Source organism: Stomoxys calcitrans, chromosome 3 (genome assembly GCF_963082655.1).
Source record: "Stomoxys calcitrans chromosome 3, idStoCalc2.1, whole genome shotgun sequence".
NCBI classification, from domain to species: domain Eukaryota; kingdom Metazoa; phylum Arthropoda; class Insecta; order Diptera; family Muscidae; genus Stomoxys; species Stomoxys calcitrans.
Genome location: NC_081554.1, coordinates 182,344,143 through 182,369,931, shown reverse-complemented (window position 1 = coordinate 182,369,931; position 25,789 = coordinate 182,344,143). Strand labels below are relative to the sequence as shown.

General features: G+C 37.8%; 1 protein-coding gene across 4 annotated transcripts in view; it reads left to right on the top strand.

The window, feature by feature from the left end:
• Window positions 1–25,789, top strand: part of LOC106085838 (neuroguidin) — a 290,224-nt gene that overhangs the window by 129,091 nt on the left and 135,344 nt on the right. Inside the window, exon 1 of one of the 4 annotated variants that reach the window (XM_059365987.1) lies at window positions 3,521–3,747. The exons of 1 other annotated variant lie outside the window; for it this stretch is intronic. Coding sequence is in view for 1 of the 3 variants with exons in the window: in XM_013250272.2 (XP_013105726.1) it covers window positions 3,700–3,747 (48 nt within the window). In the remaining 2 variants the exon portion in view is untranslated. Of the gene's footprint in view, window positions 1–3,520; window positions 3,748–22,427; window positions 22,459–25,789 lie in introns of those variants that run through there. 2 more of the 4 variants (XM_013250272.2, XM_059365988.1) reach the window with 2 other exon arrangements.

The window sequence follows — 25,789 nt, the reverse complement described above, 5'->3', positions numbered from 1 at the left end:
CTCTCCACTACAAAAAAAAAATCGCCTGAAAAATTGCAATTAAAAGTTTAGTTGAAAATAAAATCGATTCAATTTAATGTTTTAATTGAGAATTCAATCACTTTTGTAATTGGATCAATTAAAAAATTAATTGAAAGTTTCAAAAATTTTTATAATTTTTTTAATTGAATATGCATCTTTTTTTATTGAAAATTTTTTCAATCACTACTTCAAAAACGCTGATTGATATTATCATTTTCGTGATTGAAGCAGTTTCAATTAAAAAATTAATTAAATTAACTTAATTCGTAATAGAGACCGATTTTTATTTTGTTCTGTGTACAAATCCTTTTTTCATTTTGAACCTTACCATGCGGGATTTTTCTCGTCGCGTTGGAAGGTTGCGAACGTTCAGTCCATCCCCAAAAAGGGTGAGGCAAACAACCCTGCGCTTTACCGGCCAATTGCGATATGCTTCGCACACTCTAGGTTGTGGAGAGTATGACTAACCACCATCTTGTAAGGTATTTAGAGTCTAACGGCCTTCTTAGCGATAGTTTGGGTTCCGCACAAATCCCTCTACGGGAGACCTAATGGCATTCTGTCGTAATGCTGGAGTGGTTCTATCCACCAGTATGGTGAGAGTAAGTTCGTGGGTCTGGATATTTCCAAGGCATTTTGATAGGGTCTTGTACAGTGCACTTACATATATCAAAGCTAGTCGCTATTGAAGTTGGTAATAACTTTGTTCCATTCATATCGAGCTTTCTCAGAGATCGCATTATACGTGTTGTTGTAGATGGGTGGTTCTCATCCGATGAGTATACATTGACCGCAAGTGTGCAACAAAGCTCTATCCTTTCCCCTTTTCTTTTTCATATTTTCACTGACGTTTTATTGGGCCAGACTTTCAGCATACTCATTTGCCGATAATAGTAGTCAGTGTCATTCATATTTGTTCGACAATAAGCCCACACCCCAAGAAATTGTAGACAGGAAGCGCATAATGGATAAAACGCTCTCCCCGGATTTGCTGGCGATTTCCGAGTGGGGTAGAATGAACAGTGTAGACTTAAACGCACAGAAGACGCTATGCTGTTTCTGGTCTCACAAGCTATTCACTTACCCACTACATTCGTCAATATCTATCGACGGTATTGAGTAGTTAGATGCATTTGATGTTCTGGGCTTGCACATAAAGTGTGATGTCCGTTGGTCAAGCCATGTATTCGAAGTATCGAAAGCAGCATTCAGGTGTTTGAGCTCTCTTAAGACTTGCAAGAAATATTTCACCTCTTCTGATCTTCTTAATATTTATACCGTAGATGGAGTATTACTCACATATGGGCAGGAACTTCAAAGTCATCTATCAAGCTACTGGACCGTGTTCAGCGGAGTGCAATGGTATTGATTGGGGACATTAGGGTATCCAACTCTATTGCTTCTCTTGAACATCTTCGGAATGTTGGTACCGTTGTACTGCTCTTTCGATACTTTCACGGCGTGTGTTCCGGATATATCTGTCTTCCTTTGCCTGACGTTGTGATGTTCACCATGAATACAATACATGCTAGGAGCTCACATCCTTTTGAAATTGATTGACCAGTTGATGGATCCATGCATTACCGAGAAAATTAATTTTTCGTCCGAACCATTCATATGTGCAATCGAGTTCAATCGGAAGCTCGTTTTATATGGGGGCTATATCAGATTACGGACCATTTTTAGCATGTGTCTTGAAGGTCACAGGAGTAGTCCTTCTGCTGTATCAGCTTTCAAACCGATCGAACCATATTTGGTACGTATGTTAGAGAAAAAATCAATGTGCAAAATTTCAGCTAGATCGGATAGGAAGTACGCCCTCTAGAGGCTCAAGTAGCACATTCGGTCGATTGGTATGTAGTGAAGCTATATTAAATGTGAACTGATATGGCCCATTTACAATCCCAACCGATCTACACTAATAGGAAGTATTTGTGCAAAAGCGCATAGCCTTATTCCTTCGAATGTTAGCGTGCTTTCCACAGACAGGCAGGCAGACGGACGGGCATGACTGGATCGTCTTCAAATGTGATGGCGATCAAGAATATATATATATATTGGGTTGCCCAAAAAGTAATTGCGGATTTTTCATATAGTCGGCGTTGACAAATTTTTTCACAGCTTGTGACTCTGTAATTCCATTCTTTCTTCTGTCAGTTATCAGCTGTTACTTTTAGCTTGCTTAAGAAAAAAAGTGTAAAAAAAGTATATTTAATTAAAGTTCATTCTAAGTTTTATTAAAAATGCATTTACTTTCTTCTAAAAAATCCGCAATTACTTTTTGGGCAACCCAATATATATTTTAAGGGGTCTTAGACCAATTTATCGTTGTGTTACAAACGGAATGACGATGTTAGTATAACTCAATCCTAAGGTGGATTTAATCCTCCAGGCCGAATCTTATATACTCTCCACCATGGATCGCATTTGTCGATTTCTTTGAATGGCTTTTTCAAATATATGTGAGCTATATCAAATTATTGACCGATATGGCCCGTACTTATCATGGCTGTTAGAAGTCATTGAAAAACACCATCTCCAATGGAAGGCGAGTAAAAATTACGCCTTCCAGAGGCTCAGAAAGTCTAATTGGGGATCGGTTTATATGGCAGCTATAACAGACTATCAACCGATTTAGACCCTACTTGAAACTGTTGTTGAAAGTCATACCAAAACGCCCTCTAGAAGCCCAAGGAGTGTAATGGGGAGGTCGCTTTATATGGCGGCTATATCAGGTTAAAGACTGATTTAAACCATATTTTGCACAGTTGTTGGAAGTCATACCAAACCGATATTTGATAAATTTCAGTAAAATCGAATAAAGATTGCGCTCTCTAGAAGTTCAAGAAGTCTAATCGGAAGATCAGTAACCGACCTACACTAATAAAAAATATTTGTGCAAAATTTCAAGCGCTTAGCTTCACTCCTTCGAATTTTTGGTTGCTTTCGACAGACGGACGGACCCATGTCTAGATCGATTTAAAATGTCATGACGATCAAGAATATTTATATTTTATGGGGCCTTAGACACATATTTCGAGGTGTTACAAACGAAATGACGAAATTAGTATGCCTTCCTCCCATTGTGGAGGGTATAAAAATAAATATATCGTGTTTTTGGGATATGTATTGGTGGGTCTAGAGTTAGGAACATATCAAAGATGAAGAATCTCGGCTAACGATTTCAGTGGTATAGTGAAGTTGAGTATGACCTCCTTTTTGTAGACCAGTGTATATGGCTCAACTACGGTTGCTACTCAACCACACTCTGAATGCGGGTTAAATTTTTGCTATGATTTTTTTTTCGTCATTTTATATAGCTTGGCCAGGGTCTCTAATGTCAAGTGAAGGCGTTACGGCACAGGGGAGAGATAATCATAAGAAAAAAGCACATGCCAAGCGCTGACTATTTCTATTCAACTTGTATTGACCAAAAACGCTCTGTTTACACTGCTCAAGCTTTATAATCGCACACATTGGCTGGCTGTAGTTATTTGACTTAGCCTTAAGACTTGTTGGCTTAGTAATAAGGCATTCTTGCAAGTGTGCTGGGGCTTTTTGCCGAGAAGGGGGCAAGAAATCGCAAACGCTCATTATCGGAAACTAAAGTCCACATTTTATTTCGAAATATTGTAGCAAAAGGCTAAAGGCGCAACTAGAAAACTATATTACGAGACCATGGCATGTGCTCATAGAGGAAATTCCTTGTATCCCTCATCAAATCAGGTATTTTAATGTTTGTTTATGCTTTTTTTTTTAATTTTATATTACAACTATTCTTAATAACTATGAACAGATTTTTATTTCATCATGCTTGACCTTATGGTAGAAATCTACAATTAATTGGTTTTCATTGTAGAATTATTTGTGAAAAAAACTTGGATAATTGTTTTATTGAGGTTGGGGGCCTGGCGAACTTTCGTTCTCCCTTAAACTGATTCCGGGTCCATTAAGCCTGAAACGAAATTAAGGCTTTAGTAAAGATCAATCATATGTCTCTTAATAATACCTTCAACTTAAAAAGGTCTAACACTGAAAGGTTAGACTTAATGTGAGAAAATAAAACCAACAAGTAAAATCGTGCTAAGTTCGCCCAAGCCGAATCTTTTACACCCTTCACCATAGTCCTTGTAGGTAAAAAAAGGTAATAGAAAACTTCCTGCTAAATTTCAAACAAATCGGATAATATTGGATTGCCCAAAAAGTAATTGCGGATTTTTTAAAAGAAAGTAAATGTATTTTTAATAAAACTTAGAATAAACTTTAATCAAATATACTTTTTTTACACTTTTTTTCTAAAGCAAGCTAAAAGTAACAGCTGATAACTGACAGAAGAAAGAATGCAATTACAGAGTCACAAGCCGTTGAAAAAATTTTCAACGCCGACTATATGAGAAATCCGCAATTACTTTTTGGGCAACCCAATAATTAGGCCCTCTAGCGGCTCAAGGAGTCAAGATCCGAGATCGGTTTATATGGGAGCGATATTAGGTTATAAACTGATTTTGACCATTCTTAGCACAGTTGTTGGAACAAACTTATGCAAAATTTCAGACGAATCGATTTATATGGCAGCAATATCAAAATATGGACCGATATAGCCCATTTACTATCCCAACCGACCTACACTAATAGGAAGTATTCGTGCAAAATTTCTAGCGTCTATCTTTATTCCTTGCAAGTTATCGTCCTTTCGACAGACGGAAGGAAGGCGACGGACATGGCTTAATCGACTTAGAATATCAAGACGATCAAGAATATATATTGGGTTGCCCAAAAAGTAATTGCGGATTTTTCATATAGTCGGCGTTGACAAATTTTTTCACAGCTTGTGACTCTGTAATTGCATTCTTTCTTCTGTCAGTTATCAGCTGTTACTTTTAGCTTGCTTTAGAAAGAAGTGTAAAAAAATTATATTTAATTAAAGATCATTCTAAGTTTTATTAAAAATGCATTTACTTTCTTTTAAAAAATCCGCAATTATTTTTTGGGCAACCCAATATACTTTGTTGGGTTTCAGAACAATATTTTAATTTGTTACAAATAGAATGACGAATCTAATACATCCCCATCCTATAAATTAATACATGACCGTCTCATGTTCCATAACATCCCCGAAAGGGAAATGTGCGATTAATCATGACAATGTGGGAATCAAATGAACGGTATTTGGGAGGTAGGTACGAAACTGGGTTTAAATTTTGGGATCAAGAATTTTGGGACAAAATTTTCTATAAAAATAAAATTTTGACACAATTTTCTATAGAAATAAAATTATGACAAAATTTTCTATAGAAATAAAATTATGACATAAATTTCTATACAAATAAAATATTGACAAAATAAAATTTTGTAACAATTTGAGTAAAATCTGGACCCAATGATGACCCAATGTGTGTTTTCAGGTTTCTGCATGCCTTTACCCATCCGAGGCTGTCTCAATATCTCACTCTTTCACTTTGATTAATTTTTCCCAAAACTGTATTTTGAACCTAATTTGCGGTTAATTTGTCAGGTTTCTACATCTATTGGCGCATGTTTGTTTTTTTTTTTAGTTTTTTTTTTTTGAAGACTATTCTTTATTACTAACGTGTGTAGATCTTTGCGTTATAATTATAAATACAATAACCTGTTAATAGCATTTTAACTTACACTCAACGAAATTAATTATTTAGAATAGCAACCAACAGTTTTTGTCGGTTGAAAATGGGAAAGCAGACATGACTGCTGTTTTAGCAAACCTATGAGTGTTATCTAAGCAAACATTTCCGTCTGAACTTGCTCGTCAATTTTATTGCTTTACTTTTGTCCACATAATAGCAACCAACAGTTTTTGTCGGTTGAAAATGGGAAAGCAGACATGACTGCTGTTTTAGCTAACCAAAGAGTGTTATCTAAGCAAACATTTCCGTCTGAACTTGCTCGTCAATTTTATTGCTCTACTTTCGTCTACATGACTGTCGTGGCTACATGTCGTGGATTCTTAACATTATTGCTAAAGAATCTAGATCTATCTGGAGTTGAGTACCTCACTACTGTCATTGAGCACTCTCTTATAGTACCCGATGTGTGAAAGATGGGCAAATTTATCCCGCTACTGAAACCTGGAAAGGACCCGAGCAAGTCGAGTCGTACAGACCGAATTACCTTTTCTCATCAGGATACCTCCTCCCGAGCCTCGTTGGAGAATTTCTATTCGCCGAACATCAGCATGGATTTCGGAGACTGCATAGCACAACGACTGCCCATGACTTCCTTCAGCCCAATCGATGCGATAGGACGGTCTACGTGGCACTGGAACTATCGAAGGTATTCCACATGGTCAGCCATGCCCGATTATTTGAGGACATTTCCAAGACGTCCCTCCAGCAAGGCCTGAAACGCTGGGCTACGAATTATCTGTGTGTTCGCCAGTTTGTGGAATTTAGAGATATGAAGTAGAGTAAAACAGGGAGTTCCCCAAGGTGGGGTGATATCTCCGGCACAGTTTAACCTTTGCCTATCTTCCATTCCACCCATTCCAGACGACACACAGTGGAAGAAAATCGAAAAAAACTGGTAAAAAATATGCCATGTGAGAACGGGTAGACATATCTCTTTGAAATTTGAATTGGTTAGAGGTAAGGTGTTAACAAAATTTCAAGACCGTTAGTGGTCCGAGCGCCTCTTGGCAGGCCCCTAAAGTTGGTCACCACGGTATTTAAAAAAATTTTTGAAGCTGCCAAATATTCATTTTTGGTCCAATTTTCAAATTTCTCAAAAATGTCTAAAAAAGAAAAAAAAAACGAATGAAGATATCTTAGTGCTTGTTTTTAATTTTTTCAAATAAAGGTGTCCTTAAAACACCAAAAATAACTTCTTACCGGTTTTTTTTTTACAAAAATCCCCAAAATACCCCTGCGGGCTAAAATGGTTTCTAAATGTGCGACATTGAAATCGTATCATATGCAGACGATTGTATGATCATGGATTAACCAATTGGCCGTAATTATTTTCCGATGTGTACGACTTCTTCTATGACCTTAAACATACGTGCAAAATATAGATTGGTCCATAATCTGACAGCTCCAGTAGCATAGGTATTTTGGGGATTTTTTTTTACAAAAATCCCCAAAATACCCCTGCGGGCTAAAATGGTTTCTAAATGTGCGACATTGAGATCGTATCATATGCGGACGATTGTACGATCATGGATTAGTAATTATTTTCGGATGTGTACGACTTCTTCTATGACCTTAAACATATGTGCAAAATATAGATTGGTCCATAATCTGACAGCTCCAGTAGCATAGCATTTCTTATCCAACGTCTCAATCTCCCCATTTAAGGTGTTAGATTGATTAAAGTCCCATTTTTTTGCCCAAGTATGGAATAGTGAGTTGGGTTAGGCCGCTGAAAATCTGTGCCGTATATGGTCTATGTCGGTTTTTTTTTTGCATGTTGCACTGATCTTACCTTTTAAGGTCTTAAGCCCACAAAAACCCATTTAGTACCCGATTTCACTGAAATTTGACACAGTGAGCTATGTTAGGCCCTTCCACGTCCGTACCGAATATGGTACGGACCTTATTTTGATGTAGGTGCTATGAATTCTTTAATGGTGCATTTTTCACCGGATTATACATCCTAGGTGGCGGATATCCAAAGTTCGACCCCTCCGATCTTAATGCTTTTTAAATGAAATTGTTGACCAAAATATTCTTTAAAATTGAAAAATTTCTTTAAGTGTTAATATTTACCCTTGAAAATTATTACAGCCACTTCAAGAATGACGCACTTAATGTTTTGGTACTTACCACAGGGAATACATCTTTAAGTTGTCAGACATATTTCATGATCCCACCACTTATGTTTGACAACTTCATCAATCATCTTTTTTTTACCATTTTTCATATTTAAGAAAATAATTATGTATGGTGGCTATAAATTAAAATTTAGCAAACATGGCCTTGAATATGAAATATTTTAAACATATTTATAGTCATTTAGGTCTTTTTTTTGTTTGTACCTGTTACCAATCTCCAGTCACAAAAAATCGCTGTTACCATCACTGCTGATATGATTAGCGATTCCCCATCAATCAATCTTTGGCCCTTGTAAATAATTGGCTACGGGGAAAAATGATTGAGTTAGGAGCTATAAAGATAACTATTAGTAATGAATAAAACCAAACAAGTAAAAGCGCTTTAAATTCGGGCGGGCCAAATCCTATGTACCCTCCACTATGGTAACAAGTTCTCTGAATGACTTTTTATTTAAAGACCGATTGGACCGTACTTGTCATGGTTGTTAGAAGTCATAGAAAAATACCACTTCCAAAATTTTAGACAAATCGGATTAGAATTGCGACTTTTAGAGGCTCAAGAAGTCAAATAGGGAGATCGATTTATATGACAGCTATATCGGGTAATCAACCGATTTGAACTATACTTGGTACAGCTGTTTAATGTCATACCAAAACACCATGTACAAAATTTCAAACAAATCGGTAAGGAATTGCGCCCTTTAGAAGCTCTAGAAGTAAAATCGGGAAATCAGTTTATATGAAAGCTATATCAGGTTATGGACCGATAGACCATATCGTTATGGTAGTAAGAAGAAAACAAAATCAGCACCTGCAAAATTTCAGCATAAACGGAAGTCCTATTCTATCCTTATGTGTCCTCTAGAGGCCCAAGAAGTTAAGATCCGATATCGGTTTATTTAGCAGCTATATAAGGTAATGAATCGATCTGAACCATGCTTAGGTACAGTTGTTGGAAGTCATTCCAAAACACAATGTGCAAAATTGCAGACTAATCGGATAAGAAATGCGTCCTTTAGAAGGTCAAGAAGTAAAATCGGGAGATCAGTTTATATGGCAGCTATATCAGGTTATGGCTCGATATAAACCATACTTCGCACAGCTGTCAAATCAAAATACCATGTACAAAATTTAAATTAAATCGGGTGGTATTTGCGACCTCTAAAAGCTCAAGAAGTTAAATTGGTTGATCGGTTTATATGGAAGCTATATGAGGTTATGGACCGATGGACCAAATTGGTACGTTAGTTAAAAAAAAAAAAAAAAACACCAAAATATGGAGCGATTTAGCCCATTTACAATCCCAACCGACGTACATTAATAAAAAGTATTTGTGCAGAATTTCAAGCGCATAGCTTCACCCTTTAGAAAGTGAGCGTGCTTTCGACAGACAGACAGACGGACATGTCTAAATTGGCTTAGAATTTGAAGACGATCAGGAGTACGTATATTTTGTTGGGTCTCAGATCAATATTTCGAATGACGAATTAAGTATACCCCTGTTCTATGGTAGGGGGGACCATACCATAACTTTTAAGATATTTTGCACTTTTAAGATATTTTAGCTCGACGGAGAGGCCTTCGCAAATTCAAGGCCCCCTTATTACTGTAGCTCTGAACCTCACGCTGTAGATCATGTAGATCTACCTTAAGGCTTCTGGGCGGGGGATACCTATCCACAAGATCATGATTTGTATGGTCTCTGCGATAACAGCACAAAAGTTATTGCATTTACTTATGTCTTCGCACTGGTAGGATCTTTGTCTCCTGATGGAGGTGGTCCACATGAGAACTGAAAAGACATCACGTCGCAGTTCGAAGGGCGGGATTCTGATTGATCTGTGTGGTATTCCACTGCGTGTCACAGAGCTAACGACACCACCCTGGCGCTGCATAACTTATCACAGACCGGCCAATTGCTTTGTACGTGGTCAACAAGGTTTCTTTGTCAGTATCCCAAGTGCTGCCGGCTATTGACTTGAGGACTTTGGTTCTATTTTTGATTTTATTGCTCAGCTCAGTATTCATCTCACGCGTATTTGTAGCGTACAATGTGGCTGAAGATTTGGTTGCAGATATCTTCAGATCTCTTGCAGCGAAATATGAATCAAGTTCATTGAGATCGACGTTCAACCTATCCCAGATGTCAACGATAGGTGGGGGCCTGACGCCATGACCGATCAATCGTCCGCATATGATACGATTTCTATGCCGTCTGCAGAGGTTGGAATGGAGGATAGGTAGAGGTTAAACAGTGCCGGAGATATCACCCCGCCTTGGGGAACGCCCTGTTTCACTCTACGGTGCTTCGACTTCTTATCCCTAAATTTCACAAATGACTGGCAACCACACAGATAATTCGCGACCCAGCGTTTCAGGCCTGGCTGGAGGGACGTATTGGCGATGTCCTCAAACAGTTTGGCATGGTTGACCGTTTCGAATGCCTTCGATAGGTTCAGAGTGTTCTAGAACATGTTGAGGACTTTTGTTTTGCTTTTGGTCGGTGTGGTTACCAACGGCAGTCGATTTATAGTTGATCGGTAACTTTTGGTGGATATTAAGACGGTCACGGTTGGTGTAATATCGACGGTGAGGCCTTCACAATTTCAAGGCCCGCTTGGTAATTTTGATCGGTGCAGTTACCGACGGCAGTCCATTTATAGTTGATGGGGATCTTTTGGTGGGCGTTTAGGAGGGCTTGATTGGTGTAGTCTCGACGGTGAGACCTTCGCAAATTCAAGGCCCCCTTGGTGCTTTGGGTCGGTGCGATTACCGACGGCAGGCGATTTATAGTTGATCAGGAACTGTTGGTGGGCGTTTAATTTGTCACGTTACAGACTTCTATTCTAACTTCCAGCAACCATGCTGAGTATGATCCGAATCGGTCTGTAAACTGATATAGCCACAATATAAACCGATCCCTAGTTTTGACTTCTTGAACCCCTGCAGGCCTCAACTTTTATCCGATTTGGCTGAAATGTGGCTCAAGAACTTCTTTTCTGACTTCCAATATACGTGCCGCGTATGACCCGAATCAGTCTATCAACTGATATAGCCCCACCATAAACCAATCCTTGCATTCAACTTCTTAAGCCCCTGGCAGCCTCAATTTTCATCCGTTTTGGCTAAAATTTGGCCCAAGGACTTCCAACATTAGTGTCAAGTATAAATCGGCCTATAACTGATATAGGCCCAATTTCATACCGATACCTCGATATGAATGCTTGAGAAGCCCCTATTGAAGCCTCAATCAGTTTCCGATTTGTTAGTTACAAATTAATTTAAATACAAACTGAGTAAATAATTTTAAATTTTCAGCGGAATCCATGGTGATGAGTACCCAAGATTCGTCGCGACCTAACTTAACACTTAGCTTTGCTTTTACCTGTGTCTGGCTTACTACTAATATGTATTTTATTCCATTTGATTTCTTTATCTTTTTAGTATTTGAGTAAATTTAACTTTTAATTATTTTTATATTTCTAAAATTGATGCTCATTATCAGGTATTTTTATTTGACCTTTTTATTTTTTTTTATCATTTAACCATTTCAGAAAATCTTCCCACCATTCACCTTTTTTTAAATGGTTTTTTTCTGTTTCTTGTAAAAAGTGCCGCTATTAAAGCCACCACGTTGTTAGCGGCTGACTTTGGATGAATGATTAACGACCAACCTTTTAGAGATATTAACCCATATTGAAGTTGCGTTATGATAATTTGCCCAATGACAATAAACAAACAAACTTTTTGATGCACAGAGAGAAAAAAGTTTAAAAAAAATATTTCCATAGCAATTTTTGTCAATTTTTATTTGTGTAGAAATTTTTCAAAATTTTGGAGAAAATATTGTCAAAATGTAGTTCCTATAGAAAAATTGGTAATATTTTCTACTACCACTACTACATTTCCCCTGAACATTTCATTAAGGAACAGGAGATACCTCTCTCATACCCATAAGTGCAGTCCGATTAATTTTTAAGCTCAATGATAAGGGGACTACTTTTTAATGCCAAGTCCGAGCGGCGTGCCGCATTGCGACGCCACTTGGTAGACCAGTTTTAACATGGCAGGACACCTCACAAATATGGCCAGCATTTGTAATAAAATAACCACCTCTAAAAAATTTACTAATGTTCATGCCAGAATTTGAACCCAGACGTTGGAAGTCATAGACGAACATGCAAACCTCTGCGCTACGGTAGCCTCTGTAGAAAATTTGCTAAAATTTACTGCTTGAGCCTCTAGAGGGCGCAATTGTTATCCGATTTGCATGACGTGTCTCGTAATGACTTCCAACCACTGTGCTAAGTTTGGTTCAAATCGGTCCATAACCTGATGTAGCTGCTATATAAACCAAAAACTTCCAAAACTGTGCTAAGTATAGTTCAAATAGGTAAATAAACTGATATAGCTGCCATATTAATCGATCTGGGATCTTGAATTCTTGAAACACTAGAGGGCGTAATTCCTATCCGATTTGTCTGAAATTAGCATGAAGTGTTTTATTATGACTTCCAAAAACTGTGCTAAGTATGGTTCAAATCGGTGCGTAACCTAATATGGCAGCTATATCTTCCTAAAAGAGATACCGTGAAAAGAACTCGATAGATGCGATCTATGGTGGAGGGTATATAAGATTCGGGCCGGCCGAACTTAGCACGATTTTACTTGTTTTTATACCCACCACCGAAGGATGGGGATATATTCACTTTGCCATTCCGTTTGCAACACATCGAAATAAGCATTTCCGGCCATATAAAGTTTATATATTCTTGATCAACGTAAAAACCTAAGACGATCTAGACATGTCCGTCCGTCTGTCTGTTGAAATCACGCTACAGTCTTTCAAAATAGAGATATTGAGCTGAAACTTTGCATAGATTCTTTTTTTGTCCATATGCAGATTAAGTTCGAAGATGGGCTATATCGGACTATATCTTGACATAGATATACATAGTTTTAGACCCATAAAAGCCACGTTTATTATCCGATTTTGCTAAAATTTGGGACAGGGAGTTGTGTAAGACCCTTCGACTTCCTTCGTTAATTTGACCTAGATCGGTTCAGATTTGGTTATAGCTGCTATGTAGACCGATCCTCCGATTTAGGGTCTTAGGCCCATAAAAGCCACATTTATTATCCGATTTTGATGAAATTTTGGGATAGTGAGTTGTGTTAGGCCCTTCGACATCCTTCGTCAATTTAGCCCAGATCGGTTCAGATTTGGATATAGCTGCCATTTAGACCGATCCTCCGATTTAGGGTCTTAGGCCCGATTTTGCTAAAATTTGGGACAGTGAGTTGTGGTAGGTCCTTGGACTTCCTTCGTTAATTTGGCCTAGATCGGTTCAGATTTGGTTATAGCTGCCATATAGACCGATCCTCCGATTTAGGTTCTCAGACCCATAAAAACCACATTTATTATCCGATTTTGATGAAATTTGTGAAATCTTAGGCCCTTCGACATCTTTCTTCAATTTGACTCAGATCGGTACAGATTTGGATATAGCTGCCATATAGACCGATTTCTCGATTTAAGGTTTTGGGCCCATGAATTGCGCATTTATTGTCCGATGTCGCCGAAATTTGGTACAGTGAGTTAAGTTAAGCCCCTTGACTTACTTTTGCGATATGACACAGATCGGTCCAGATTTAGATATAGCTTCCATATAGACCGGCATCTCAGTTTTAGGTTTTGTGTCCATAAAAAGGCGCATTTATTGTCCGATGTCGCCGAAAATTTGAGACAGTGTGTTTAGTTAGGCTCTTCGACTTCCTTCTTCATTTTGGCCCAGATCGGTCCAGATTTGAATATATCTGCCATATAGAATGATCTCTCGATTTAAGGTTTTGGGCCCATAAACGGCGTATTTGTTGTCAGATTTCGCTGAAAAAGTGTTGCCCAGCAACACCTCGCTTGGTCTCGTCTATCGGTGAGCTGAAAATGGTTGCAATCTTATCGTTAAAGTTTGCAACTCCTGCTTTCACGCTGAATATTATAATATCGGGGCTATGGCGGCCTACACATTAATTAAATCACACAGTGTCCCGTTCGGTCATTATAATTGATCGACTGTTGTGGGGTGAGGTGGTCCGCTAGATATATGAACAGAATAATGATATCAGATTCGCAGTACACAACCTTATACCTTTAATTTAACCTCATATTGTCATGATTGGTGTATGCAGCCTCCTAGGTTCTTGGACACAAAGTTTAATGTCAAATGCCTATCATTTGAGTTTCATCAAGCTATGATTGAGTAGTAATCCCATTTTGGGAGCTTATCGGGGATAGGGCGACTATCAATTGATTGGACCTCGTTTTTTATGTCATATTCGTAGTCTACTCCCGAATACCTTTCATTTGAGTCCTATATTGATATATACGTCCAAAATGTCTATTTTGAGCAGTTTTCGGGCTTGGGCTACCCCTTGGATACTTGAACCCAAATTTTTATACCACATTCGCTTTCTTCTCTCCAATATCTTTCATTTGATACCCATATTGTCCCTATCGGTCCACTTTTTTTTTGGCTGGTACTTTTGGGGTAAGGGGGAGGGTCCGCCCCCAATGCGTTATCAAAAAATTATATAGCCTATTGCTCCTTCCGGACCACATTCGTAATCTCCTCCCGAATACCTTTCATTCGATTCCCATTTTGTCGTTATCGTCCAATAATTCTATTATGGGGGGTTTTGGGGTCGGGGCGGCCCCCCAATTACTTGGACTCAATTTTTAATATGGAAATCGTACTCTATTCTTGAATACTTTTCATTTAAGCCCCATATTTTCCCAATCGGTCCAATTTTTGTTTTGGCTGGTACTTTTGGGGTAAGTAGGAGGGTCCGCCCCCCTTGCGATATCAAAAACTTATATAGCCTATTGCTCCTTCCGGAACACATTCGTAATCTCCTCCCGAATACCTTTCATTCGATTCCCATTTTGTCATTATCGTCCAATAATCCTATTATGGGGGTTTTTTTGGGGTCGGGGCGGCCCCCCAATTACTTGGACTCAATTTTTAATATGGAAATCGTACTCTATTCTTGAATACTTTTCATTTAAGCCCCATATTGTCACAATCGGTCCACTTTATTTTTTTTGGCTGGTACTTTTGGGGTAAGGGGGAGGGTCCGCCCCCAATGCGATATCAAAAAATTATATAGCCTATTGCTCCTTCCGGACCACTCCCCACAATCTGTGAAAATTTCAAAGAAATCGGTTTAACCGTTTTTGAGTCTATACGGAACAAACAAATTTACAAACCCACAAACAAGCAAAAAAACAAGCAAACAAACAAACAAACAAACATACAAACAAACACAAATTCATTTATATATATAGATTTGGCCAATATTTTATTTTTATAGAAAATGTTGCCAATATTTTATTTTATTATACCAATGGCTTTTAAGGCAAATGATATGACCAAAGGTATTGGTCAAGCACAGTCTTCTCGATTTCGGCCTTACCAGGGGCCTCGTCAGACTGTTATGTGACTAAAACATGAACATTGCCAAACTCTTTTTTTGTGTACTTGAACATTCATTGAATGTCACTGCAAGTGCTTTTTGTGCTTAGGCCACATTGACCAGTTTGTATCGAAAAAGTAGAAAATAAGGCTTTCTTCTCTCTTACAGCGCTAAGGAGACTTGGAGGACTTATTGAGCGTGCCCTTTAGCGACTATTGCAAAGGTATTGGTCAAGCACAGTCTTCTCGATTTCGGTCTTACCAGGGGCCTCGTCAGACTGTTATGTCACTAAAACATGAACATTGCCAAACTCTTTTTTTGTGTACTTGAACATTCATTGAATGTCACTGCAAGTGTTTTTTGTGCTTTGGCCACATTGACCATTGACCAGTTTGTATCGAAAAAGTAGAAAATAAGGCTTTCTTCTCTCTTACTGCGCTAAGGAGACTTGGGGGACTTATTGAGCGTGCCCTTCACAGTAATCAATAGTCGTTGAGTATGTAGAGCACCTTTCCATCAATTCGACAAATATGTTGAGACACATAGCGTATCAGAAACCACGATCCATCATGCCAGTCAGAGTGTTGTGAAAACATCACACACTTGCCTATCTTTTGTAAGTTCTTTGGTATGCAATTTTATTTCTATAAAAATGTTCTCTCAATTTTATTTCTATAGAAAATTTTGTCAAAAGGTTTTTTTTTGTTGCTTTTTTCCCCTCCCCTTTTTTTACGGTGTACCTATGAATGTCGGTAATGCATGTAATTTAAAGCATGGTCGATACTCAAGACTCTTCATTAACAGACTCTCGGCTCTAGGTTAAGCATTCATCCATCCATACATATGTCTTCGACACTTGCTGAGGTAGATTTGGGCCATGTATAACCTTAAAAACCGCTTACAATGAACGACTTGATTTGATGATGGGTGGTTTGGTTTTCGATGTTGCGAATAAGAGCATCAAATAATTTATGATAATTTTGTCTTCCCTCCATTTGATGAAAACCATTGGGATAAAATCAACAAAACCAAAACAAAATGTTAACACTATTCGCATAAGCTTGACGGATTTTTGTCGATTTTTGTTTTTTTTTCATGAATAAATGCCGGTTTCTTTGGCACGACAGTCGCAAATGTTTGAATGCTAATGGCGCTAACGCTGTAGGTCTGCCTTTCAGACGGTTGTTTGGCCATCTCTAGGCATGAGATCAGTTTCAGTTTCAATTCCAGTCAAAGTGGCTTTTAATCTCTTTCATTGTTTGACTATCTGTCTTTTTGTCTGCCGGTCTGTCTATCTGAGATATTTCTCTATACACATGCGAACATTTATTTTATTTTTACGCGTTAAAGTCAAGCAACTGTTTTGCCCAACTGTCTGTCGTCCGTTCATGCGTTTGGCTGTCTGTCCGTTTGACGACTGTTTGCCTCATATTATAATTATGATGCTGCAATTATTTCGCAAAATGAATGTCTTTAAATCTTTTAATTAAACAAGCGCGAAAAAACGCCATTGAATATTCAAACCAAAAATAAAACCATAAAACAGTAATCCCATCCATAGTGACGGTACTATGCCAACCTTTGGATAGAAACAAATATTTGTTGTTCATATCATTTAGGCAAATAATTTTAATTTTAAAATAAAAAAAGTAAATTTGCGTACTTTCTTTCATACTTTGCCGTAGTATAAAAAGTCGTTAAGGTTGCAAACGAATATTTCGCTAATTATTCAATTGTAAAAATTTTTTATTTGTTTAACTTTTACTAATATGCAAAAAGCTAAAATGAGTAGAAAAATGCCTTATCATGCCACATTTGTCATTTAAATTTTTGTAGATATAAAATAATGACATAACTTTGAAAAAAGTGAATAAAAATTTTGAAAAAAAATTCTATTTATATATGATCTAGCTGAGCCCCCTCCGCTGCGCCCAATAATGCTATGTTGAAGAGGAGTGTTCTAAATTTGGAAATTTCCGGCTAATTTCAATTGAAAATGTATTACAATTTTCCTGTGGATTTTTCTACTCTCAAATACCTCTTATTTGAACCCCACATTGTAAAAGTTCTGTTTGGGATTGTGATGGACCCCCAGAGACTTGGTTCCAAAAGTGAAACTGAATTTCGTTTTCTGCTCTCAAAGACCTTTCATTTAAGATCCATATTGCCATGGTCGGTAAATATGTCCAATTTGAGGATTTTTTTGACCCACTTAACACTAAGTCCCACAATTGATTGTCATATTCGTTTTCTACTCTCAAATACCTTTAATTTGATACCCATATTGTAGTGATTGGTCTATAAATCCATTTGGAGGGTTTTGGGGGGTGGACGACCCTCCTAGACACCCCACCCCAGATTTTGATACCAAATTTTTGTTTTAAGGTTACTGTAAGTGTGCAAACAGAATTTCGCTTAAATCGCCCCATCCATCTCCGGGATATGGTGTTTTTAAAAATTACATTAAGCAAACAACCGCAACGAAATTCCTATATTTTATTTTTCTGTATTCGAAGGACCGAAAGGTTGTCATAACAAGGATAAATGCCATATATTTTGGTCACTCTGTTCTTTCTCTCTGTTAATGTTGGTTTCTACAAATTAGCGCCATCTACTGGCTTTTTTCTGAATCCAATTGAAAACATCCAGTAGATGGCGCTAATTAAAATGTTAATATTAAACTCACGCCTATAACATTGGTCACCATGGGGTAGTTGTGTATAAAAGGCTATTCGACTACCTATTAAAAAGTCACCATTAAGTTTTTTTATATCCTCCACCATAGGATAGGGATATACTAATTTCGTCGTTCTGTTTGTAACTCCAGGAAATATTCGTCTAAGACCCCATCTTATATATAAAAATCAATTTGTGTTTGTTTACCGGTTTGTTTATTACCTTGAAATTTTCACAAATTGCGTAGGTTGATCTGGAAGGAAACATAAGCTATATATTATTTTTTGATATCGGGAGAGGGGCGGACCCTTCCCCTTACCCCAAAAGTACTACGCAAAACTAAAAGTGGACCGATCGCGACAATATGGGATTCAAATGAAAGGTATTCAAGAGTAGAGTACGAATTTCATAATAAAAGTTGGGTCCAGGTATCCGGGGGTACCTACTCTTAAAAATAGGTTTGTTTTACGATAGGTTTGTTTTACGATCATGACAATATGGGACTCAAATGAAAGGTATTCGGGAGTAGATTACGAATATGATCAGGAAGTACTAATGGGCTTTATAATTTATTGATAACGGAAGTGGACGGACCCTCCCCCGTTACCCCAAAACACCACCCAAATGAAAAGTATGCGGAAGTAACAAACAAACATGTCGAAGTATAGGGGATCACCCCACCCCCACAAAAACGCCCAAAATGGACACATTACACAATCACGGATATATGGGACTCGATTTGTTTGTTCCGTATAGACTGTAAAGCTGCATAACCGATTTTCTCGAAAATTTCGCATATTGTGTAGGTTGGTCTGGAAGGAAACATAGGCTATATAATTTTTCCGTATCGGAAGGGGGACGGACCCTCCCCCTTATGCCAAAAACAGAACCCAAAATCAAAAGTAGACCGATCGGGACTATATAGGTATCAAATGAAAGGTACTGGAGAGTAGAATATGAACATGGTATTAAAATTGGAGTCTAAGTACCCATCGGACCGCCCAACCCAAAACTCCCCCAAACAGACATATTGGACGTTCATTTCAATATGGGGCTCAAATGAAAGGTATTCGGAAGTAGATTTCAAATCTGGCATACAAAATCAGATCGACGTATAAGGGGTCACGCCACCCCTCAAAAACGCCATTAGACCCATTATGACTATATGAAACTTGACTGAAGCGATTTTCTTAAAATTCTCATAGATTGTTTACGTTTTTTCTGGAAGGAAACATAGTCTATATCATTTTTAGATATCGGGAGGAGGCGGACCCTTCCCCTTATCCCAAAAACGCAACCCATATCCGAAATTGGTCCGATGGGCCCAAAAGGGGTATCAAATGAAAGGTATTGGAGGCCTTAAAACGAATATGGTATTAAAATTTGGGTCCAAGTACCCAGCGCCCCAGCCCCAAAATACCCTTCAAACGGTTCATATTTACCGGCCATGGCAATATGGGGCTCAAATTAAAAACTCAATGATAAGGGACCTTTTTTAAATGACCATGCATGGCATTGTACGTCGCAAATGCTGCCAACATTAAGAGGGGATAAACACCGCTTTGTCCGATGTTTTCGCCAGGATTGGAACGCGTTCAGCGTCCGCATTCAGGGCGAAGTTTCCCCACCATTCAAAAGATATTAGAGAGTTAAAGAAGGCGCAGCGGAACGGGGGCCGTTCGGCTAGTTAATTATATATATTCTTAATCGTCATGACATTTTAAGTCGATCTAGCCATGTCCGTCCTTTCGTCCTTCAGCCTGTCGAAAGCAGGCTTACATTCGAAGGAGTAAAGCTAGCCGCTTGAAATTTTGCACAAATACTTCTTATTAGTGTAGGTCGGTTGGGATTATAAATGGGCAATATCGGTCGGGATTACAAACGGGCCATATAAACCGACCTGAAATTTTGACTTCTTGAGCCACTAAAGGGCGCAATTCTTAACCGAAATTTTGCACGACGTTTTAAGATATGACTTCCAACAACTGCGCTAAGTTTTGTTTAAATAGGTGTAAAACCTGATATATAGACCGATCTGGGATCTTTACTACTTGAGCTTCTAGAGGGCGCAATTCCTATCCGATTTGGCTGAACGACGTGTTATGATATGACTACTAACAACTGTGTCAAATATGGTTCGAATGGTACGGTCTACGCTGCCATATAAACTGTCTACGCTGCCATATAAACCGATCTGGGATCTTGACTTCTTGAGCCTTTAGAGGGCGCAATTATTATCCGATTTGGGTGAAATTTTGTACAACGGCTTCTCCCATGACCATCAACATACGTGTCAAATATGGTCTGAATCGGTCTATAGCTTCATTCAGCTCCCATATAAACCGATCTCCCTATTTTATTCTTGAGCCTCTTAAGGACGAAATTCTTATACTAATTGGCTGAAATTTTAAATAATGACTTCTACTATATTCTCCAATATTCGATTCAATTATTGTCCGAATCGGATATAGCTCCAATGGCATAGCAATATTTTTTCATTAATATTTTGATGGCTTAAAAAGAGATACCGGGAAAAGAACTCGACAAATGCAATCCAAGGTGGAGGGTATTAAGATTCGGGTCGGCTAAACTTAGCACGCTTTTACTTGTTAAATTATGCATTTTCAATGTATTGTGACGGAAGGTGTTTAATATATATAGGCGGTGGGTATCCAAAGAACTTAAAGCCTTTTAATTTATTTATTTTTAAAAAAATATCCAAAAAAAATATTTTTTTTTTTAATTTAACATGACCAAGAGCATTTTTATGCCCACCACCGTAGGATAGGGGGTATATTCATTTAGTCATTCCGTTTGCAACACATCGAAATATCAATTTCCGACCCTACAAAGTATATATATATATCGGATCGTCGTAAAATTCTAAGACGACTTAACGATATCCGTGTGTCTGTCCGTCCGTCTGTTGTAATCACTCTACAGCCTTCAAAAATTGAGATATTGAGCTGAAATTTGGCACATATACGTCTTTTGATGCACGCTAGTTAAGTTCTTGAAGGCGCCAAATCGCACCATATTTGGATATAGCTGCTATATAGACCGATATGGCAATAAAGGGACTAATGCCCATAAATGCTTTGTTTTTTATCCGATTTCGCTGACATTTGAAACAGTGAGTAGTTCAAAGCTTCCCGACATCTGACCTAAATAGGGTTCAGATCGGACTATATTTAGATATAGCTGCCATATAGACCAATCTATCGATAAAGGATCTAATGCCCATAAATGCTTTATATTTTATCCGATATCGCTGAAATTTGAAACAGTGGGTTATTTTAAGCCTACTGACATCTGATCTTTATATGGTTCATATCGGACTATATTTAGATATAGCTGCCATATAGACCTATCTGCCGATAAAGGGTCTGAAGCCCATGAAAGCTTTATTTTTTAACCGATTTCGCCGATCTGCTGATAAAAGCTCTATTTATTACCCGATTTCGCTGAAATTTGAAACAGTGGGTTATTTTAAGCCTCCCGAAATCTGAACTAAATATGGATCAAATCGGGCTATATTTAGATATAGCTGACATATAGACCGATCTGCCTATAAAGGGTCTGAAGCCCATAAAAGCTTTATTTTTTAACCGATTTCGCTGAAATTTGAAACAGTGAGTAGTTTCACGCCTCCCAACATAGGACCCAAATATGGTTCAGATCGGACTATATTTAGATATAGCTGCCATATAGACCAATCTGCCGATAAAGGGTCTGAAGCCCGTAAAAGCTTTATTTTTAACCGATTTCGCTGAAATTTGAAACTGTGAGTAGTTTTACACCTCCCAACATCTGACCCAAATATGGTTCAGATCGGACTTTATTTAGATATAGCTGCCATATAGACCGATCTGTCGATAAAGGGTCTGAAGCCCATAAGAGGTCCATTTATTACCCGATTTCGCTGAAATTTTAAACAGTGAGTAGTTTTACGCCTCCCAACATAGGACCCAAACATGGTTCAGATCGGACTATATTTAGATATAGCTGCCATACAGACCGATCTCCCGATAAAGGTTCTGAAGTCCATAAAAGCTTTATTTTTTAACCAATTTCGCTGATGTTTGAAATAGTGAGTAGTTTTACGCTTGCCAACATCCGACTCAAATATGGTTCAGATCGGGCGGTATTTAGATATAGGTGTCATATAGGCCGATATGCCGGTTAAGGCTCTGAAAAAAGCTCATAAAAGCTTTATTGATTACACGATTTTGTTGAAATTTGAAATACAAAATTCAACAGTGACTTGCATTTATAAGACCACTCAATGTCCGTGCCGAATTTGGATGTATAAGTTATCCAATTTTCACCGGACTGTGACGAAAGGGGGTTTACATATATATATATCCGGCCAAACTTAATGCCTTTTTTCTTGTTTTATCTGTTCCTAATGTTTATTTTTTTATTTACTTGCAGGTATGTTCTGACGTTTTTCTTGGTTTTGCAAATTTTTCATCTCCTCTCAGGTAATTTTGTTTTCACGATATTACCCTATGGCTCCACTGTGCTGTGTCATTCAAATCTATGGCTGTTGCTCTTTGAGTGACCAATCGACCTTGACGTGAAAACGTTTGGTCTTTTACATGTGTTTGCAGAGCCATCGAATGTTGTCTTAAAGACACACAAACAAGAATGAGCATTTGGATATGTGCGTGTATGCAGAAGACCACCTTTAAAAAAATCTTGTCTTCCAACTTAATTGTGGCATTAAAATCGTTTATTATTTTTTGTTTTTTCTTCATTTAATTTTAATCTCTGTGGTCGTTGTACGATAAATGGTTTTGTAATATTGCATAATATGCTTGTTGTTGTTGTTGTTGTGGAAGTCATGATTCCATTAAGTCTACAGACTTATACAGGCAAAGCTTCTTTTTGCCTTATTCATTGTTTGAGAATGAGCGCGCTTAATTCATTCACTTAGTTTGCTTTAGGCCAGACTTAAAAATTTCGGTTTTTGGATTCTTTATCTGCACATGAATCATTTATGGACTTTACCTACATTTCGGCATTAAAGTGCAGTGGTATATTTTAGTCTAGGCATTAAGCATTGGTGTTTGAGTTTTGAATTATTATTGATTTAAAAAAAAATACCAATCATTGAAGAATGCTTTTGTGGAAAATCCATGGATTTTTTGGTGGTAGTGAACACACACAAACAAGACATTGATTGAGCTAATAAAATTATGTGTACTTGGATTTACTATTACATAGCTGGTTGTGATACTCTTCACTGTAATGGTATTCTTGAACGTTAGATTGAAATGATTTGCTATAATATACTTAACCCTAGAAAGACCAAGCTTTTTATTAAACCCCTTATTTGGCCTTACTCGCTATGATGATGATAACAATGATAAACAGAGAGTTCCCCAAAATGTGTGGAGATATTTCCATAGTTGCGTAATATCTACCTAATGATGGAGGCCACCGTAGCGCTGAGGTTAGCATGCCCTCTTGTGACGCTGAATGCCTGGACTCGAATCCTGGCGAGAATAACAGAAAATAATTTTTAGCGTTGGTTATGCCTTACAAATGCTGCCGAAATTTGTGATGTATTGGGTTGCCCAAAAAGTAATTGCGGATTTTTTAAAAGAAAGTAAATGCATTTTTAATAAAACTTAGAATGAACTTTAATGAAATATACTTTTTTACACTTTTTTTCTAAAGCAAGCTAAAAGTAACAGCTGATAACTGACAGAAGAAAGAATGCAATTACAGAGTCACAAGCTGTGGAAAAATTTGTCAACGCGGACTATATGAAAAATCCGCAATTACTTTTTGGGCAACCCAATACTATGCCATATTGAAATTTCTCCCCAAAGAAGTGTCTCACTGCGGCACGCCGTTCGGACTCGGCTATAAAAAGGAAACCCCTTATCATTGAGCTAGCACATGATTGGACAGCACTCATTGATATGTGAGAAATTTGCCCCTATTCCTTGATGGAATGTTCATGGGCAAATTTGGTATTTTTTTGCGTAAAATCTACCTATCCTTTATTCCACTCACCCTTGACGGCTTCAATATCATATCATATGCTGATGGTGGTATACCCTCTTTACTGCTCATAAGTTATCTTCGCATTTCAATAAAGTGTCAACACCGAAAGAAGAATTGATACCAAACATGCTCATTTCAGTTCCAAACGGTATTTAAACCGTGTGGTATCAAAGCAATACCGCATGGTATCGAAGAACAAGTAAAAAAGCGTTAAGTTCGGTCGAGCCGAACTTTGGATGCCACCCACCACATCGGGTATATACGTAAACCACTTTCGTCAAAATCCGGTGAAAAATGCTAATACTAATAAGTATTGGATTGCCCAAAAAGTAACTGCGGATTTTTTAAAAGAAAGTAAATGCATTTTTAATAAAACTTAGAATGAACTTTAACCAAATATACTTTTTTACACTTTTTTTCTAAAGCAAGCTAAAAGTAACAGCTGATAACTGACAGAAGAAAGAATGCAATTACAGAGTCACAAGCTGTGAAAAAAATTGTCAACGCAGACTATATGAAAAATCCGCAATTACTTTTTGGACAAACCAATACAAGTCATTGTTCAATTGTGTGTAACAAAATATTGATCTTTTTAGTAGGTTTATCTAAAAATAAACAGATCTGAACCATATACGACACGGATGTCGAAAAGCCTAACATAAGTTACTGTGTCAAATTTCACTCAAATCGGATTATAAATGCGCCTTTTATGGGGCCAAGACTTTAAATTGAGATATCGGTCTATATGGCAGCTATATCCAAATCTGAACTAAGTTGCAAAAAAATGTTGAAGAGCCTAACACAACTCACTGTCGGAAATTTCGGCGAAATCGCACAATAAATGTGCCTTTTATCTGCCCAAAACCGTAAATCGAGAGATCAGTCTATATGGCAGCTATATCCAAATCTGGACGGATCTAGGCCAAATTGAGAAAGATGTTGAAGGGCCTAACACAACTCACTGTCCCAAATTTCGGCGAAATCGAACAACAAATGCGCCTTTTATGGGCCCCAAACCTTAAATCGAGAGATCGGTCTATATGGCAGCTATATGCAAAACTTGATCGATCTAGGCCAAATTGCAGAAATATGTCGAAGGGCTTAACTTAACTCACTGTCGCACATTTCGGCGACATCAGACAACAAATGCGCCTTTTATGGGCCATACACCTTAAATCGAGAAATCAGTCTATATGGCAGCTATATTCAAATCTGGACCGATCTGGGCCAAGTTGCAGAAAAATGTCGAAGAGCCTAACACAACTCACTGTCCCAAATTTCGGCGAAATCGAACAACAAATGCGCCTTTTATGGGCCATAAACCTTAAATCGAGAGATCGGTCTATATGGCAGCTATATTTAAATCTGGACCGATCTGGGCCAAATTGAAGAAAAATGTCGACTGACCTAACACAACTCACTGTCCCAAATTTCAGCAAAGTCGGATAATAAATGTGGCTTTTATGGGCCTAAGACCCTAAATCAGCGGATCGGTGTATATGGGGACTATATCAAGATATAGTCCGATATAGCCCATCTTTGAACTTAACCTGCTTTTGGAAAAAAAAAGAATCTGTGCAAAGTTTCAGCTCAATATCTCTATTTTTAAAGACTGTAGCGTGATTTCAACAGACAGACGGACGGACATGGCTAGATCGTCTTAGATTTTTACGCTGATCAAGAATATATATACTTTATAGGATCCTACATCAATATTTGGAGGTGTTACAGACGGAATGACTAGATTAGTTTACCCCCATCCTATGGTTATGGGTAAACAAAGAGTAATTGATAAGA